Source organism: Cimex lectularius, unplaced genomic scaffold (genome assembly GCF_000648675.2).
Source record: "Cimex lectularius strain Harlan isolate CLEC.00 unplaced genomic scaffold, Clec_2.1 scaffold156, whole genome shotgun sequence".
NCBI classification, from domain to species: domain Eukaryota; kingdom Metazoa; phylum Arthropoda; class Insecta; order Hemiptera; family Cimicidae; genus Cimex; species Cimex lectularius.
In genome coordinates this window covers 828,934-848,192 of record NW_019392760.1, presented here as the reverse complement: position 1 = coordinate 848,192, position 19,259 = coordinate 828,934, and the positions used below count along the sequence as shown (strand labels likewise).

At 31.0% G+C, this 19,259-nt stretch overlaps 1 protein-coding gene across 4 annotated transcripts; it reads left to right on the top strand.

The window, feature by feature from the left end:
• Nucleotides 1-152: 152 nt before the first annotated feature.
• LOC106669822 (serine/threonine-protein phosphatase 4 regulatory subunit 3) lies at nucleotides 153-19,010 on the top strand. 4 transcript variants are annotated; one of them, XM_014399589.2, is made up of 16 exons: nucleotides 153-231; nucleotides 9,330-9,517; nucleotides 9,580-9,878; nucleotides 10,982-11,186; nucleotides 11,264-11,357; nucleotides 11,434-11,614; nucleotides 11,695-11,844; nucleotides 11,924-12,085; nucleotides 13,171-13,363; nucleotides 13,434-13,634; nucleotides 13,713-13,882; nucleotides 13,969-14,120; nucleotides 16,545-16,714; nucleotides 16,789-16,937; nucleotides 17,099-17,178; nucleotides 18,899-19,010. In XM_014399589.2, exons 2-16 carry the CDS (start codon nucleotides 9,376-9,378, stop codon nucleotides 18,993-18,995), a joined length of 2,445 nt encoding a protein of 814 aa, XP_014255075.1. In that variant the 5' UTR covers nucleotides 153-231; nucleotides 9,330-9,375; the 3' UTR covers nucleotides 18,996-19,010. The 4 variants fall into 4 exon arrangements, with proteins under 4 accessions (XP_014255075.1, XP_014255073.1, XP_014255076.1 ...); XM_014399587.2 differs by lacking the exon at nucleotides 153-231 and adding an exon at nucleotides 337-817; XM_014399590.2 differs by lacking the exon at nucleotides 153-231 and adding an exon at nucleotides 337-817 and having other exon boundaries at nucleotides 18,858-18,999.
• Nucleotides 19,011-19,259: the final 249 nt, after the last annotated feature.

Below are 19,259 nucleotides of genomic sequence, written 5' to 3'. Positions count from 1 at the left end.
TAAAAGCGTTTCCTACGGTTACCGCCAGAGGTCGTTTCGATGGATCGGTACTAAATTTATATCAGGAAAATAATTTTTGACAGATTATCCAATAAATGTTTATTAATTTCGATATTAGAATATTTTTCCTTTGTTTTTGTCCGTGATTGATTAATAACTTCGATATCGTGTTATTTGTAAGTTGTGACCGTTTCGTCTGTTTTTGTAACGGTCTAGTGATATTCCAGTATTGTAAGTATCAATGGTATTTTTTTCTTAAAATGAGTTATCAGTAAATTTAGTTTTAACGTTTAAAATAGTTCTAAGGTGGAAAAGTGAAATTTCGCTTATTGGATAGTTGTTTAGCCCTGAGTTAGGGCAATGGCGTTGAAGAGCAAAATGGTTGTCGGTTTACAGTATCGCGGAGACGTTGATTATCAGTAACGTGCGTTTGAGTCGGGCCGTGAGATCAGATCCGCGTTGGTGGCCACGTTCGAGTTGGAGTCTCATGCTTGGAAAAGGACCGAGATACGATTCGAGGTGACGATCGACGATTTGACTCAACTCGCGTGTTTTCGTTTAGTGCCGAGGTGAAAAATAATGCTCCGAGTTTCCCGGGGGATCTCGACTTTCCTTGACGGCGAGCCGGGCTCGTCGTGATGCTTTTCAACTCGATGCTTTCTGCCTTCCTTCCCCTCGATTCTAAACCAGTGCGAACTAACTCTGTGCACAGTTCCTAATTTTGGATTTTTTTTTCTTTCTCTTCTACTACTTTTTTTATTCTTTTGACTTTCCTTCGGCTCCGATTCTCACGTCGACCTGCGTTTGTTGTTGAATGGTTTGTATTCACGTATTTTTCCTTTTATTAAAAATAACATCTTTCACCCATAAAGAATATGGCATTAAATATCCTCTTTATTAATTACAAAAAAAAAATCCAATCTCATCCGACATTCGCTTTTCACTTTTTTCCTCCATTTTCCTCCTTTAAAAACAAAACGGACCAATTTTTAACAATATCCAAAACGTCCACAAAATCCTTAACATTCTCTTACGAAACGGACGGCTATTTATTTTTTCTCCACAAACTTTCCCTTCCTGCACCGTTCCGAAATGGCAATGTTAAAACCAATCGAATGTTTATTTTTATCTTATATTATTTATTATATGTGTAAGTATTTCTTTTTTATACGGATTTAATTCCCGGGGAGCGTTTCACCTTTGCCCGTTTTGTCGATCGTCCAACATGAAAGTTTGTTTATTGCTTATTGTCGCGACAGCTCGATTCTTCTTTACGCCACGAAACTAAGCCACTTTGGATAATTTAGATCCGTTTATTTCCTTTCCTCTTTATTTTTATTATATTCAATTTTTTCATTACTCTTTAAGAAAAAATAAAAAATTGACACATTCTTATGAACATTTCTTCAGTTCTTTTTCAAACAACAAAATAGACACATTAAAACGTTTATTTTTTACTGTTTTAAACTGCATCCTTAAATGTGATAAAATTACTAGACAAATGTTTAAAAACCGTTTTAAAAAGTCTGCAAGAGCTCAGGAGTTAGAAGTGATATGAATTTTAATGTCTGATTTGCTTATTTTGAAGGATGAACTTTGTCAAAAAAGATTGCAGCCTTTAAAACTGTTAAAACTCAATTGTCAAGTTATATTTTTGTTAAGTTATCAAGTTGACTACAAATCTAATTTAGTGATTGTCCTATGGCTTGTTACCTTGATGACAACCTCAAGGATCTACAGTAACGATTATATTTATATTAATAATTTTGTACTGAAAAATCATGGATAAGGCCAGTTTGGAAGTAGGAGGCATTAATTTTTCATCGAGCTTCGAGGAACATATCCATTTTATCAGGACTTTGAAACTACATATTAATAAGTACAGCTGTATTAACTTTGCTGAATAAAACCAGTTTGTGAGAGGAACAATCATTTCCAACGAGTGAATTGATTACTTTCTACATCGCAAATATTTCTATCATTAAATAATTAGTTCAGTTTCGATATTTTTGGATAGATAGATCTTGAACCACTATCAAAGCATGAGTATATGTTTGTATTTATTAACCTTGTGAATTATAATATTTTCAAAATCCTGATGTTTCTTATATTTTTTATAAGGTACCAAAATTCGAATAGTACGAGATCTTTCCATCCGAAGATATCGGAATTGAACTATTATTTGACTATTTAATAATATCTAGTTTCAAAGTCCTCATGAAGGGATATTTTGCTCGAAAGATTGATGAAGGAAGTGGGTGTTTTCTTTACTTTCAAATTGGCTTTATTCCTAATTTTTCAGTACAAATTACTGACATAAAGACAATTATTATAGTATTGCAGAATGTAAATCCTTGTGGTTATTATTGTTAAGCTAATGGATCATAGGGCAATTACAAAACTAATTTTTAACTCGGTAACTCAGCGCAATATAAGTCGACAATCATTTAACAACATAACTAAAAGATAAATGAAGTTAAACATTTCTAAAGGTGGTAATTTTTTAAAGTTCATCCTTCAAAATAATTCATCGCACATGTAAAATTAAGACTTATCCTAGCCGAACATTGCAATTGTAAACTTGAATTTAGGTCAATCTCTAAACCTAGAAATACAAAATAATTAATATAATTGATACCTAGGTTTCTTTTCCTTATGGGCACAAATTCTCTATGGACATTGGTGATATTTTATTGAAGAACTCCTGTATATTTTTTCTCATTATTAAAATGAATGATTTTGGGCTATTTCCAATAGCCCTTCTTCAGTTGATGATGTTCCGGCTACAATCCAGGAATGAATGGATGAATGTATGTATGATGAAAGAATGAAGCAGAAACATCATCAGGTGAAGAGTGGAAATAGAAATCAGCCCAAAATGCATTCATTTTAATAAAGACAAAAAATACTGCAGTTCTTCAATCAAGTATCACCCATGTCCACGGAAGGTTGATATAAGCCTGTAATATTACAATTTTGTATTAAAAAATAGTGATAAGGCCAATTGGAAAGAAAAGAACGAACTTAGTTTTTTTGACAAGCTTTCAACTAAGATATCTCTTTCTTCAGGATTTTGAAACCAATATTAATATGTGGGGTTTAGTGACCATTAGTTAATGATTATTTGTACATCGTGAGATGCAGTCTGGTGTGATGTAGATTTTAGAAAAACATTTTCTTTATCGTGCCAACGTTTCGATCTTTATTAAGATCATCTTCAGGGCTCATAGTGCCCACTCTCAACACGACAGACAAGAATGACACATCTACATGGAAAACGAACACTTTGAGTCCTGAAGATGATCTCGATAAAGATCGAAACGTTGACACTATAAAGAAAATGTTTTTTTTTAACCTACGTTACACCAGGCCGCATTTCATGATCTCCTAATAACTATTATTAATAATTCACAAGATTCAAAATATGAACATCCATCTACAGTTCTGAAATTACTGCAATAATTAGCGAGTAGATAATGAAATGAACTACATATACAGATGTATCAATTATCAGTATTGAAATAATTATTTAATAATAGTTTCAAAGTCCTGATGAAGGGGGTATATTCCACAAAAGCTTGACGGATGAACTATGCTTTTATGTTCTTTCGAATTAGCATGGTCCCTCAATTTTTAATATAAAATTATTGGTATGAATACAATCATTATAGACTGTAAATCCTCAAGGTTATTGTCATTAAGATAATTAACTCTAGGACAATTAGAAAACTAGATAGATATTCAACTTGGTATTTTAACAAAAATATAAACTTGACAATCGTTTAACATCGTAACTAAATGCCAATAAAGTCATCATTCATACATTTATTCCGGGAATGAAAGTCGAAATGTCATCAGTGAAGAGGGGTTGTTGATACTAGACCAAAATTCATTTATTTTAATAAAGAGGAAAAAATATTCTGGAGTTTTTCAATGAAGTATCAAAGTCCTGATGAATGGGGGGATATATTCCTAAAAAGCTTGTAGGAAGTGGGTGTTTTCTCTTTTTACAAATTGGCCTTATCCCTCATTTTTTTCTATAAAATTATAATATTAAAGGCTGTTATCTATTATATCGATATTTTATATATTATATCTATTATATCTTGGTTTTAGAGATTGACCTACAGTCCATTAGCTTAATGACTATAACTTCGAGGATTCACTGTCTGTCATGGTTGTATTTATATCTATAATTTTATATTGAAAAATCAGGGATAAGGCAAATTCAGAAGAAATGAAAACTCAGTTCCTTTGTTAAGCTTTCAAGGACTACCTCTTCATCATTTGAAACTATTAATAAATATTTTAATAATTAATTGAATTCCACTATCTTTGGATATGTAGATCTAGTGAGTGTTTTCTATTGTTACAAATTTGCTTTTCTTTTAATATAAAATTATAATGTTAATGGCTGATATCGATTATATTGAATTTGATATTTCCTGGTTTTAGGGCATACGTCAATTTTATGACTCTTCAGTTGTTGCGCGGTTTAGAATTGCAATGTTTACAAAATATTGCGTGGTCTAGTTAGGATAAGCCTTAAAAGGTCCACATGAGCTCACTGGTTAAAAGTAGTTTAAATTTTAAAAATATGAGTTGAATATTTCGAAGGTTAAAAGCAGGGTTTAACTCTATTTTTCATTTCGTTATTATGTTAAATTATTGACAGCTTATAATTGTGTTGAAATATTAAAAATCAGGGATGAGGTCAGTTTGTAAGAAAAGAAAACACTAAATTCCTTCTTCAAACTTTCGAGGAATATAATCCATTCATCAGGGCTTTTTACTATTATATAAATCTAGTAATCATCCTATGGTACATTGGCTCAATAATAACAACAGAAGAATTTACTGTCTGAAATTATTGTATTGATTACAATAATTTTGGGTTCAAAACTGACAGATAAGGTCAATTTGTAAGAAAAGAAAATATTCTTGGGGAATATATGTATGCCGTTCATTATTACTTTGAATCTATTGTTAATATTTCACATAGTTAAATATGAACACATACAGTTTTAAAACTTATCGTTTCAAACCTAGATTATGGAACAAAATCTACAACCCATCCATTCTGTATTGGCATCAAGTCTCGATGAAATAAATTATATTCCACAAAAGCTTTATGAAAGAACTGAGAATCTTCTTAACTTTCTAATTGGCCACATCCTGGTTTTTAAACACAAAATTATTGATATAAATACAATCATTTCAGGCTGTAAATCCTTGAGCTTATTGCTGTTAAGCTAATGGACCATAGCACAATTACTAAACTTGATTAGAATAACCTCAAGGATTTACTGTCTGTAATTTTTGTATTTATATCAATATTTTATATTGCCTGGTTTTTTTAAGATTGACTTAATGTAAATTTTATAATAATTTGATCTTTGCCTATCTTGTTATGCCTGTCCTTGCTGGGTCGGTCTGCCAAGTGTCTTATAATTTGTATTGGGGTGGGATGTGTGGGTTTCTTTCGGTGCTTTACACCCATCCAAATTCTATCTCTGTAAAGCTTATGACAATATAAAAAAGAGACTTGATTTAACAGAATCACACAGACACACTGGTAGATGATTAAATTGTAGGTTAATCATCCCCAGAACACAAGAGGAAATCTCACATTCAAATTTTCTTATGTTCAATTTACATTGTTTGAAACTTAATTTAGTTAGGAAATGCCTTAAAAAGTATAGCATAAGTTCACAGGTTAAAAGTAGCTTTAATTTTAAATCTCTAATTTGATTATTTTGAAGGAAATACTTTTTCGAAAAATCGCTGTCTTTACAAAAATGTGTTTTAACTTTATTTAGAATTTAATTATGATTTTGAAGATTGTCGACTTAGATTTGTGTCAAAATACCAAGTTGAATGTAAAACTAGGTTTATAATTGTCCCAAGGTTCATAAGCTTAACAACAATAAGCCCAAGGATTTACAGTCTGTATTGTGATCATACCAATATTTTTTATTTCCTGGTTTAAGAAATTGACCTAAAGTCAATATTATGACTTCACGATTGTCTCACAGTTTGCAATTGTAATATTTACAATTTATTGCTCAATTTTGTTGGTGTGATTTGATTATTTTGAAGAATAAACTTTATTTAAAAATTATTGTCTTATGAATGGAGGTTTAAATTCATTTATATCTTAGTTATTCGATGTTACTGGACTATTTTATTTGTATTATTGTAAATTTATTATATTTATTTTGAAATACTAAGTTGAATATAAACCTAGGTTTGTAATTGTCCCAAGGTTCATAAGCTGAATGATAATTGCTAAGGATTTATGGTCCACATTGTAATTATACCAATATTTTCTATTTTGTGATTCAAGAAATTGACATAAAGTCAATTTTATGAGAGCTATTTCCTTGCAGCTTTCAGTTGCAATGTTTACAAATTATTGTTTAATTTTGTTAGGCATAAACCTGTGAAAAGGGCTTACAGTCTGTTATTGTATTTATATCATTCATTGTACATACCAATAGTTTTATTTCCTGGTTTTAGAGATTAGCGTGAGTCAATTTTATGTGTACAAAATCGTCTGTACGTCTTAATTTATTATTTCAATATTTACAATTTACCTCACTATTACTGATATCATCCTGTAATATTATTTTGTTTGAAGGATCAGAAGGAGCCCCAATGATATACTAATTATTGTTTCGCCAAACTTTTGACATGTATTACACCTTCATCAGGGCTGAACTATTGATGATGTAATATAAGTTGAAAGCTTGGTGAAACTGTAATTAGTGTATTACATTGGACCTCCTTCCGTTCCTAAAAAACAAAGTTATAGATTGTTGGTCGATCCTAGTCAGTTTTCAATATTAACGATGACGAGTCTTGATGAAGGACATATCTTGAAAGCTGGATGAAGGAACTGATTGTTTCATCTTTCAAATTAGGCTTATCCTGGATTTTTTTTTAAATACATAATTTATTTCTGCTTTGATTTGAGGGTAATATTTTCAGCAGCGTAAGGTTTTAATTTTGTGTAAACATTTAGTTGGCTTAATGGAATGAGTCAAAGTTTATTTAATGTTTAGTGGAGTCATGTTGATCACATTTTCCGCACACTTCATATTGTGCCTTAAACATCCAAAATCGCAGCGCCTTTTTACAACTTTTTTGTTAATTGTAATGAATAATTGATTTGAGGGAATCTTGTGATAGTTAATAACCATTAAATTAAAACATCTCAGTAGTTAGATTTCATGTTTAACAACAATAACTTTAGTTTTGGATTTATTAAACAACCTCCATTTATTTTTTTAATATTTTTTATTGATTTATTTTGTGTGTGTGTGTTCATTACATCAATTGATTTTTTACCTTGCTACCCACTCTATTCTACAGACGGAGAAAAACCAAATTTTGGTTCGTAAAAAAATCAATTTTAATAACACCCATAGAATAAAACTAAGAATAACAATATTATCAAGTTATGATAATATAATTTTTTATATCTCAATTTATCTTAATTGTTTGATGTCTCATGAGGTAGTAATAGTAAATTAAATGTCTCTGTGTAATGAACGCTGCAAATTTATTTTCAATTTTTTCAAATCAAAACACACCCTTCTTCCGTCCTATATTTCAAACTTTTGTGAAATTTCTCTTTGTATTCTACTTAATGAGATTGACTAATGTCAATTTTATATTTTACAAGATATTTTTTTATGTTACAGTATTTATAACCGATTCTTGATTAGTTTCTGCTCTGTGCTTTCATCAGTGATCATATAGTTTTGTCTGCCCATTTGAATGTTGTACTTAGTAAAATTTCTGTTTTAATGTTTTTTTTGTTTTGTAGTTGTTTTAAACAATTATCAAAATTAGACTTGAAAATTTATAATTCTGATTGCTTTCACCATATCATATTCTATTTATGTTGTGCCTGTTGAAAATGACACCTCTTTGACAATATGGGAATTTATATACATATTTACAAATATAACTGTTACTAATAATTTTTATGTCCTTTAGGCACAAGTAAACCTTTAAAAATTATAAAAGTGCCTCAGTAGGTAAAAGAGATTTGAATTGTTATATCTGTTAAGCTTTTTGAAGGATATATTTGTCACCAAAAATTTACTCTCTTAAAAACAGAAGCAGCTGGATTTTTACTTCATTTAACAGAGTTTTGATTCATTTATTTTATTATCATAGGTCTGCAAAAATCTGTCGAGTTCTTTTCTCTTTTCTATCACATTTTTACTTTAACCGATAGAACTATGTCAGTTTTAAATGTTCAGATTCTTCTATCGCATATACATTACCAATTGCTGGGCCTGACACGTATGTAGAAAAGCTTGAATTTTCTTCTGTTGTTCCCAGATTATTTTTCTATGAAGGTTCAATAAAAATAAATTAACTACAATATAAAAAAAAGGGGGGGTAAAATGTAATGTAAGATGTACTTTGTAAGCAGTTGTGACCTCAGACAAATTATCAAAGTTACTACATCATCAACCTCACTATCCACAACATTATTTTTGTTGATTAATTGATCTGATCCCGCTTCCAAAAGTTCCACGCCAAATTTTCGTTCTCCCCTAACCGCACTACTATACCCTACATGTTCCCATCCCGAGAATCCTGTCGCCTTAAACCTCTAGACTTCCTCGTACCTTAATCCTCATGTTGAGTGCCAGTCAGTTTTGTTAACTGATCCTCCAGGTGCAGTGCTGTCCTTAATATCGGTGTTGTGATCAAGCGAAAAAACATTATTTTTATATGTACAGGCTACAAATAAATTATTTTAAAAAATTGCAAGATTTATTAAATTGTTAATGTCTGGTTAATAGTATCAATATATCCCGTATTTATAATTATAAGAATTGAACTCGAGGTGAGGCTATTGTTTGCAGTAAAGATATCCGGCTTCTTTGATTTTGCATTATTTACATTGATCTTGAGATTGTCAATTGTTACCCCATTTCCCAATGGGTAAATTGAAATTAAATCTTATGCTTTTGTATGGGAAGAAATGCAATTTAAACGGCTTTCTATAGTAACATTGGGAAACAGAAATTCTGAAATTTGTATAAAATCTGCCAAAATTGAGTATTGAAAAGTTTCCTTTTTTTAATGAAAATTATTTGATTGGGTTTGTGTTCTTTATGATAATTGCGTGCTCCTTTATTGATTTTATATTTTAAACAATCTATCTTTCCTTAGAATTCTTTCCTCTTAGAACCCTTTAGAATTTTTAAAATCAATTTTGTTTTCCTAAAATAGAGAAAAAAACACATGCTAAAATGCCTCAATATTGTTATGAGCTATAAATAAAAACAAAACATTATTTTTAGATGAGGTTGCTGTTTTAATTAGACTGTTAAAAGACAAGACAAAAAAATGGCTGATACAAGAAGAAGAGTGAAACTTTATGCACTCAACGCCGAAAGGCAATGGGACGATCGCGGAACTGGTCATGTCTCATCTAGCTACGTTGAGCGCCTTAAAGGGATTTCATTACTTGTCAGAGCAGAAGTTGATGGTATAATCAAACAAATAAAAATGTATAACGAAAATTCCGACGCTTTTCTTTTTAAATCACAGGATCTCTTTTACTCGAGTCGAAAATCCAACCAGACACTGCCTATCAAAAACAACAGGACACGTTGATTGTTTGGTCCGAAGGAGACAACTTCGACTTGGCTTTAAGCTTCCAGGAGAAGGCAGGCTGTGATGAAATGTGGGAAAAGATCTGCCAGGTGCAAGGCAAGGACCCGTCGGTCGAGATTACACAAGACATCGTCGAAGAGTCAGAAGATGAACGATTCGACGATATGTCCGACACAGCGCCTCCAATAGAACTCCCTCCATGCGAGCTTGGAAAGCTTGAAGAAATTTGTGAGGTAAGATTAAACAATATCTCAAATTTTTATCACTGATTTTTTTATAACTATAAAAATACATGTATTTTTTAAAAAAATTCAGCCCTCTCGATATTTGATTTTAAATTTTCTAAAAAATTGCTATATTAATTCTTTAATATCAGGGAAAAAAATTCTTCCCCGCAACTTGTACAATGTTAATACCAACAATATTTCAGAATTTGCATGAACTAAAGCAAAGAAAAACTCATGCCATCTGGGAAATGTTAACAACAGGCATTTTATAATAGATTAATGGACGTTATAAACAATTATATCTATTTTAAAAGGATATGTTAAGGTATTGTTATGGATAAAATCAAATTTTTATAAAAATTGTAAAAAAAAAATGGAAAAAATTTCTACAGAGAGGTTTTAAAGAAAAAGAAAAATTTTGAAAAGTAATTTTTTATTCAAAAGAAAATTAAACTATTAAATAAAATTGTTTTCTTCAAATGTAACCTTTTCTTAAAAAGCTAATGATTTAAGAAGTCATAAAATCTCTTTTCTTTCCCAAGTTTATATATTTTTTACTGGTTGTGGAAGTTAGTTACAATTTTCAAGAAAAATTTATGAAAACTTTTTTTAAATAATAAATTTTTTTTTTAATATCATTATGAAAAAATAAATTCTTTATTCTTCTGGGTGATAACTAAAAATTTCAAACTTTTTAAATGTTGGGGCCTGCAGTGGTGGCCATATGGCAGTCTTATATCACGTGATACTTGGTTAATTTATGACAATAAAGTACATTAAAATATCCATTAACTTAAAGGCCTGAATCTGTTTGATACAGGGCATCTGCGTATCTGTGAACTCACACTGAACTGACATTTGGTCACTTATTGAACCAACTTCACTTGCAGATTAGTTAAGACGGCAAAGTTCCTCAATGAAAATCAATGCCAAAACATGTTTGAATAGTTCATGTAACCACGAGTGAAAATGGACCCAATAAGTGACCCAATGCCCGTTCAGCATATTTGATGAAACTCGGACATATATCGTACATATGTTATTTATTCCTGTCCATTGTGCTACGAATGATTGTACTTCAAATTATTTAAAAAAAATCTTTTTTCCAGCTGATTGCAAGCTGTCTGCCCTCGCCGATGAGAAAAGACAAGCTGGCGACTGCTTTAGAAACAGAGGGCTACATTAAGAAGCTCCTCAATCTATTTCACATGTGTGAAGACCTGGAGAATATTGAAGGCCTTCATTTTCTCTATGACATATTTAAAAATATTTTCCTTTTGAACAAAAATGGACTCTTTGAAGTCATGTTTGCCGGTATGTTAACATTTCGAATCGATTCGTTCATCCATTGATATAAAGAAAATATGTTAAATCAAGAAAATTATTTTCAGATGACACAATATTTGATGTGGTGGGTTGTTTAGAGTACGATCCTTCATCAGCGACTCCCAAGAAACACAGGCATTATTTAAGAACAATGTCCAAGTACGCCCGCTAGAAAATTTTTTCTTTTCTTTTTTTTTTCAAGATGCATTTATTATATTTATTGTCTCTATTACAGATATAAAGAAGTGATACCTATATCGAACCATGAACTACTGTCGAAAATACATCAGACTTATCGTGTTCAGTATATACAGGATGTTGTGCTACCCACGCCTTCAGTATTTGAGGACAACATGCTTTCAACATTGTCAAGTTTTATTTATTTCAATAAGGTTGAAATTGTCACATTAATTCAGGTTAGTTTTGTTTGTTCGTTTCTAGATCCTTGATTTATTCGTTTATATTTTACAATTTTTTTTTTTTTTTTTTTTTATAGGAGGATGACAAACTCCTGAGTGACATACTAGGACTTATTACTGATGAATCAACAACACCTTTGAAAAGAAGGGATTTAGTTTTATTTCTAAAAGAATATTGTAATTTTTCCCAAAATTTGCAACCACACGGTAAAGAGACATTTTACAAGGTAAATGTTCATTTTAAACAAAAATTTACAAACATTACCTTATAAATTGTTAATTATATGTTAAATTTTTTGTTTTTAGACACTATCTTCATTAGGAATTTTACCAGCCCTTGAAATCACACTCTCCTGTGATGATATACCGACAAAAATGGCCTCAATAGACATTCTGACATACTTTGTCGAATTCTCGCCGTCGGTCGTGAGAGAACATACGCTACAACAAACACAAAACTCGGATGATGTAAGTCTTGTTGGATTTATTAAAATTGTCTGACGTTACGGTAAGAGTTACTGAGCTAAAACAAAAAATAATTTCAAATTTAAAAATTGTAATTAATGGTATGATAATTTGCCATTGTTTACAAAAGTTAATATTAGATAGTACAACAAATCGAAGATAAGATAATTCGTTCAAACAATGCTTTCGCCTTTCATCAGAAATATTGACTTAACTTATATATTGTAATTACTGGCAAGTAATCTTTTTTTTTATAAGCTAATTATAACAATCTAGAAATAAATATTTTTTTAATCCAAAGAGTGAATACAAAAAACTCACCTTTGAAACTTTTATAATGTTAATTGATATTATTTTAATTTTATACTTCATAAATTTTGTAAACATAAGCTGCTCCAATTTAACGACAGTAATTTCTTATGCCTACTTTAAATGACAATGAGTTGACAATGACATTTTTTTTTATTGGCTTCAATGCAAAAACAGGAAAAGTAAAGTTAAACAAGATCTTCCTGCTTTGGGTGTTATGGATGAAGGCTTAAACTTATATTATTGTTTTCCAATAATTTCATATTAAATTTTGAGATTTTAACCCAGAACATCTATTATGAGATTCGGTTGCTTTAATTACCAAGCTTCCATGTTCCCTGGTACACATTTGTAAATAAATTTTTAGTTATATTAAACAGAAAATTTAGTTCAGTCGCTTCCAATTATTTTGGTCTGCCCATTCTTACTGTTTTGGTCTGTCAGGTGTATTTCTGCATCTCGTCATCGTTGGTGGGTCTCTCTGTGTTATTTTGTCATCTGTGTTCCCCCTTTCCCAAAGAGACACAAACCAAAATGACGAAAGGCAGGCTCAAAGTTTAGTCAAAAACATTGTAGAAAGGTCAGATCACAATAATTTAAAAATTTACAATATGTGTGTGATTAACGATGGAAATGTATCTGTATTGCAAGCAAATAATGCCAATATTTCATGTTTTCAAGTATAAGAGTCCAAATTGATTTTTATTGAAGATAATAGTTTTTTTTTCTTTTTAAACAAAAATTATACCTTTTCAATAATTAATTTTTTACCCTCCTAGGAATTGGTGCTGCTAAATGTGATATTGGAACAAATGATGTGCGACACAGATCCCGAATTGGGGCGAGCTGTCCAACTAATGGGAATCTTGCGAATACTCATCGACCCGGAAAACATGATGACATCCATCAACAAGGGCGAAAAAGCAGATTTCCTCAATTATTTTTACAAACATAGCATCCACATATTAATCGGTATTTAATTAATATCGGCTTGTACTTTTATAGCCGTACTAACATCTAATTTGTTTAAATCTTTTTACAGAACCCCTGTTACAAAATACAGCCGATGGAGTTTTAGCGAAGGATGACTACAGGACAGTTCAACTTTTAGGTCTTATTCTTGAACTCTTGTCATTCTGTGTCGAGCATCACACTTTTCACACAAGAAATTGTATTATAAATAAGGATCTTCTCAGATGTATTTTGGTACTAATGAAATCTTCGCACACCTTCCTCGTTCTTTGTAAGCCGATTTTTATATTATTTGTTATCAAATTGTTCAAATTTCCATAATTGATTCTCATTTTTATGTGATTCTTAGGCGCTTTAAGATTTATGAGGAAAATTATTGCACTAAAAGATGACTTTTATAATAGATACATTATAAAAGGTAATTTATTTGCGCCTGTGATCGATGCATTTATCCGGAATAACGGCCGGTACAATCTGCTAGACTCAGCCGTTTTAGAAATGTTTGAATTTATAAAACTTGTAAGTGTATTGCGCACTATTTTAAAAAAACAGAAAAAAAAATATATTATCGACTTTATTGTTTTATATGAATTAATCAATTACAGGAGGATATTAAAACATTAATGTCTCATGTTGTTGAAAACTATGGCAAGGTTTTGGACGAAATTGACTATGTACAAACATTCAAAGGTTTGAGGATACGATACAACCAACACCAGGATAAGTTGAAAGATAGAGAAAAGCCAACATTGGATAGGTGAATATTTCTTTTTTTTTTTTTTTTTTCTTTTTATTATTATTATATTTGTTTCTTATGTCTAAATAGAGCATAATTTACTGTTGTTTATTTCTTTTGGATGTTATTTTATTTTCATTTGGGATTGGTTTTTATTTCTCATTGAAGTTCCAGCACTTTTTTTAAACAATATTTTCTTTGGTCAAAAATATGGCTCCTTATACAACTTGGATGTTTAGTTAGATCCTTCAACATATTGATTTGGCAAGAAAATAATGACTTTTTCCAGTATATATTTTTACTTTTTGTCTGGCACGTTTCTAACTATTCAGTGATGTACTGTCCAATTTTTGCCATATTTCAGGATGCATTCCTTAAAAAAATTCCCATCTTTTGAGTCTAGGATTGTTTGAACAGCTGTTTGAACATTTCCAAAGTTTTGGTCATTTAAAAAATTTTGTAATGACCAAAATAAATAGTACCAAGGAGAAATGTCTGACAGTATGGCAGGTGTGAAATATCCTAATTCAGATTAGTTAATTATTATTTGGTCCTCAAAACAACGTGGGGGCAGGCGTTGTGGTGAAAGACTCTTTTTTTCTGTTTGCTAGTGCATATTTTAAGGTCTAAAAGTGTAAGCTGTCCATTACACTTCACTATTAACCGTTTGCTCTTGTGGTAAAACCACAAAATCCAAGGGGGCCGACCAGTCCCACCAAACACAAAGATTACTTTTTTTACATTTGTGGTTTTTGAACAACTGGACAGTGTTGGCAATTTTTGCAGTCTATGTTTTTATATGTGATCCCTTTTTCATCACCTGTTACCAATCTATGAAAAAATGGGTCGTAAGAGTGATGACAGAGGAGTGAAGAGCAAATTGAGATGGGATCCGCCAAATTCCTGTTGTGTGGGATCCATGGAGCATCTTATGAATGAACCCAAGACTTTGGATGTGGTTTTCACATGGTTGTAGAGGCAATACTGAACAAATGTATTTTACTATGTATCTTCAACATCAAAAGGAATCATCTTCTTCAAGAATAAAATTTCCTTATGTAAACCGAGCAAACCACCGTTGGACTTTGTGAACATTTACAGCATTAGTGTCAAACATTGCACACAAATTTTCAGTTGCAACGTGTTTCATCTAAAGATGTGATGGCGTATTAAATTATTCGACACAACTAAATTTGAAAACAGTAGCTAAGGAGAAATAAAGCCTTTTAATTTAGACATATTTGTAAATTTAAATACTAAAATATAAATGAAATAAAATAAAAATGAAAATAAATTCACAATTTGTGTTAGATGTTAGCACTTGTTAAGCCAAGTCGAAAACGATGGGTAAGATTATGAACACCCCTTTTCTTATTTCTATGTTAATGTTAATTTGGAGATCTTGAGGTTTGGTTTTATCATACCAACATTTTGATCTTTATTGAGATCATCTTCAGGGCTTGAGATTTATAAACATTGTTTAAATTTTACAAATACATGTAAAATGTGAAAAAAGACCCTGAAGATGATCTCAATAAAGATTGAAACGTTGGCACGATAAAGAAAATGTTTTTCTAAAACCTACGTCACACCAGACTGCACCTCACGATCTCCAAATAATTATTGGCTAATGGTCACTAAACACCACCCGTTAATATGTTAGTTCTTGATCACAGTTCCGCACGTGGCAACTAATAGAACCAAAAACTTTTGTTAAAGGTTTAGAAGTTGTTGACGAGTTGTTATTGTAGGTAAAGCTTAGGTTGTGAAGGAAGAGTATTTTTCCAAAATGCCGAAAGTCTGTCGAAAGATAAAACTAATCAAGTCTTTGATTCAAAATGCAATGTTTGATTTGTATGAAATTTTTCATGGTGAAATGGAATAAGAGCTTGTAGAATGTTTAGAAGTCTAGACAAATTATGCAGCACATAAATCGCTGCTTTACTTAAGACAAATATCTGAACTGACTAGATAAGAAAGAGGTATAATAATTGGTTCGTAAATATATACTTTGTTGAGGAAGAACTATGAAACTATGAATGAGGGTATGAGGATAGGACAGAAATTTTATTGGTCGAATTTAATTAAAGCTTATTTAAAAATAAAAATATATAACAGTCCTAATGGTTGACAGCCTTTATTACTCTGCTATTCGATTTGACTTAACAACTAAAATTCAAGCAATGATAAGCAGCCGATTCTACTTCATAATTTTTCTATATCTAACTGGATTAACAGAGTTATCATGGTTAACACAAAGTTTGTGAATATCCCTAATATAAACAAAAAATGTAAATGCTGAGCTAATTAATCCTTACAATTGAAAATGACATTACTTTCTTGCCAAATCAATAATTAAGCTACTTAAAGAATAAATACCTTGAAAACTTCTTCCTAAGAAATTTTTTTAGTTGTTTAAAAAACCTCATTTGTTAATGTTTTCAGTGTCCCATCAATACTAAGGAATAACATGTTATGGAGAGAACCCAGGCAGTTGGATGAAGAGGAGGAGATGTGGTTCAACGAAGATGATGATTTTGATGAGGGTGAGGCTGTTGTCCCTGCCGCCAGCAATATTATCAACAAGAAAGCGACACAAGAGATTGATTCAATTGGTAAGCTTAAGCTTTTTGAAAGTAACTCAATAAATAACATCAAAGATTATTTGTCAAAATTAAAAATCTTTTAGGCAAAACACTGGACAAGAAAAATGAAGGTAGCAGTGGTAAAACATTCACCAACAGTGGCAAGTCACTTATAAACAACAACCTCAATCTGAACTCAGCTCCGCTTAGTCCTGTCCAGTCAGATGCAAAGTGTACAGCATTATTCAAAAAGGTAATCTTTAATTAAATAAGTTACATTTTCGACTAATTAAGTATAACATTTTCACAAAAAAAAATTACTAAATATTTTAAAATGTATTTGCTCACTTCTTTCCTCTCTTCTTTACTGTCTTTCGTGATATTTGAGAAAATTAAAATTTCCAATTGTTACAGGGCCTGGTGGACTACGAGGGCGATTCAGATGAAGAGGAAGAGGAAAGCAGTGATCTCTTGTCACCATCAAAACGGCCAAGGTTCTCATAAGTATACGTGTGCGAAATTGTGCAGCTTTTGATTGCCATTTGACAGAATGCCCAACCATCTGTACAACAACTCCTGTCCCCGTACACGGATGCATATACTAGGCTTGAGTCACACTTACAAAACAAATAGCATCAACCCTCTAACGGCCAGGGGGCTAAACCCTCGGGTCAAGCGCTGAACGTTGACCACCCAGTACACATATATGGACCCTATTTATTTCATTTCAGTTTACAACAAATTTTAAAATGTTTAATTTTAACTTGTTCGTTAACTTGATAGTTAAGGTGAAAGAAGGCACAAAAAAAGCTGATTTCTTCTTTGGTGCAATAAACATTGCACTTTTATTACGTTGTACAGAAACTTGTTTTACATTGTTTGTACATCAATATATAAAAAATTAATAAAATTAGAATATAAGTTTTTACAGTTATTTATTCTCTTACCACAACATTATAAAATGAAAAAATGATAAACTTTATTTACTTAAAATTGTATATCTGATTTTGATATGTATATTTTATATCATACGTTTTAGTTGTTTGTGCTAAAATGTTTTTGAGCAAATTGGTACACTTATATCTGTAATTACAATAGGTAATAAAAAATGTAATATACCAAAATGTAAAGCAATCTGTTTTGCTGATAATCATTTATGAATAAACTAAGAAATTAGTCTTAGTTATAAGTGTTGGATCAGTTTGTTTTGCTGTTAATTCGGCACAACAAGCAAAAATTGATAACAAAGTGGACTATGAATCGGTATGTACTTCTCTTTGAGCTCAAATTTTCAATTAATATTATAATTATTATTATCATCAATCTCTGCAATAATTGTGGAGGAAGGAGAGAGGTATATTGTGCGTTTAAATTATTGAAAGTATTTTTTACCACAAATACTCACCATGTAAATAAAGTTCTATTGTAATTTGTACGAGTTGTGATGAATGTTCAGGCACAATAACAAAATTGGCCTGTTTATACGAGTGAGAGGGACAAGAATGAAAGAGTGCTATGGTTGGTGAACTTTATATTTGAATGTCTCTGTGTTGGTGTTAATGTTAGGTAATTTGGGAAAAAAAATTTAAAGGAACATATAGTAAAATTATATATTCAGGTTGTGTAAGTGTGTATTAATGTATAGGAAAGATCTTGGAACAATTTATTTCTATCGAGTATATATGTACATCTTATTTTTAAAAAATTGCAATAAAATTAAAATTTTTAAATTAGGTGCAATGTCTACTATAAATGACACTTGAAAGAGGTCCCTTATTTATTTAAAAGAAAACAAAATGGAGCCACTTTTTATTATCATTTATAGTGTGTATTGTACTGTTGTTATTAAATTGTAATCTCTTACAAACAGACTGTTTATAAACGGTCTTAAAAATAAAATACAGAGGGGATTCAGTAAGTTATTGGCTAACGATAATGAGAACAGCTTGTAGGAGATGCTGTCTTGAGATACGAAGTAAATTGCTCCAAGTGGTATCGTCCAGGACCCAAAAAAAAAAAAAAAAACAGTTTAAAATGTTCAATTTTAAATTGATGTGTACATAGGGTTTATTCATTATGAATGACAAGTTGGGTTTTTAATTTGTAAAGTGAATAAAAGCTACTTATATGTTTAATTCAATTTCTGACCTATTGTCTTTCCTTTGTTTTCAAGCCATCGAAGACTGTATTCTCCCTTTCTGCTGTCCTTTACAGGTGCAGGGCCAGATATGAGGAAATCGTTAAGTACCCTCTGAAAAGACTCATTGAGAGAAAGAGGTTGAGATTTAAAATAGAAAATATGAAGAAGTAACAAATCGTGTCTTTTTATTTGCATTACTTTCACACAGCCGGCGACAAAAAAAAAGTGAAGAATGAATTTAATAATTTGAAGTTTTAAACTTGAGTAATTTTGCTGTGAAATATTGTGTTGAAGTTTACGTTATGAATCACAAAAGGCTGGGCATCCGTGTCTGCCTGTTTTCAAATTCTTCAGTGGTGGGGTTTCACACAATTCATTATGTGAAACCAAGATAATCGGGGATGATCAAACTACCAAAGGAAAAAATCTATTAGA

Excerpts from the sequence above, each read along its gene's own strand:
- LOC106669822 (XM_014399589.2), top strand. The coding sequence starts at position 9,376 with ATGGCTGATACAAGAAGAAGAGTGAAACTTTATGCACTCAACGCCGAA. Across the intron at positions 14,121-16,544 it reads GAAAAGCCAACATTGGATAG|TGTCCCATCAATACTAAGGA; the intron begins GTGAATATTTCT and ends TAATGTTTTCAG. Across the intron at positions 17,179-18,898 it reads TCACCATCAAAACGGCCAAG|GTGCAGGGCCAGATATGAGG; the intron begins GTTCTCATAAGT and ends TGTCCTTTACAG.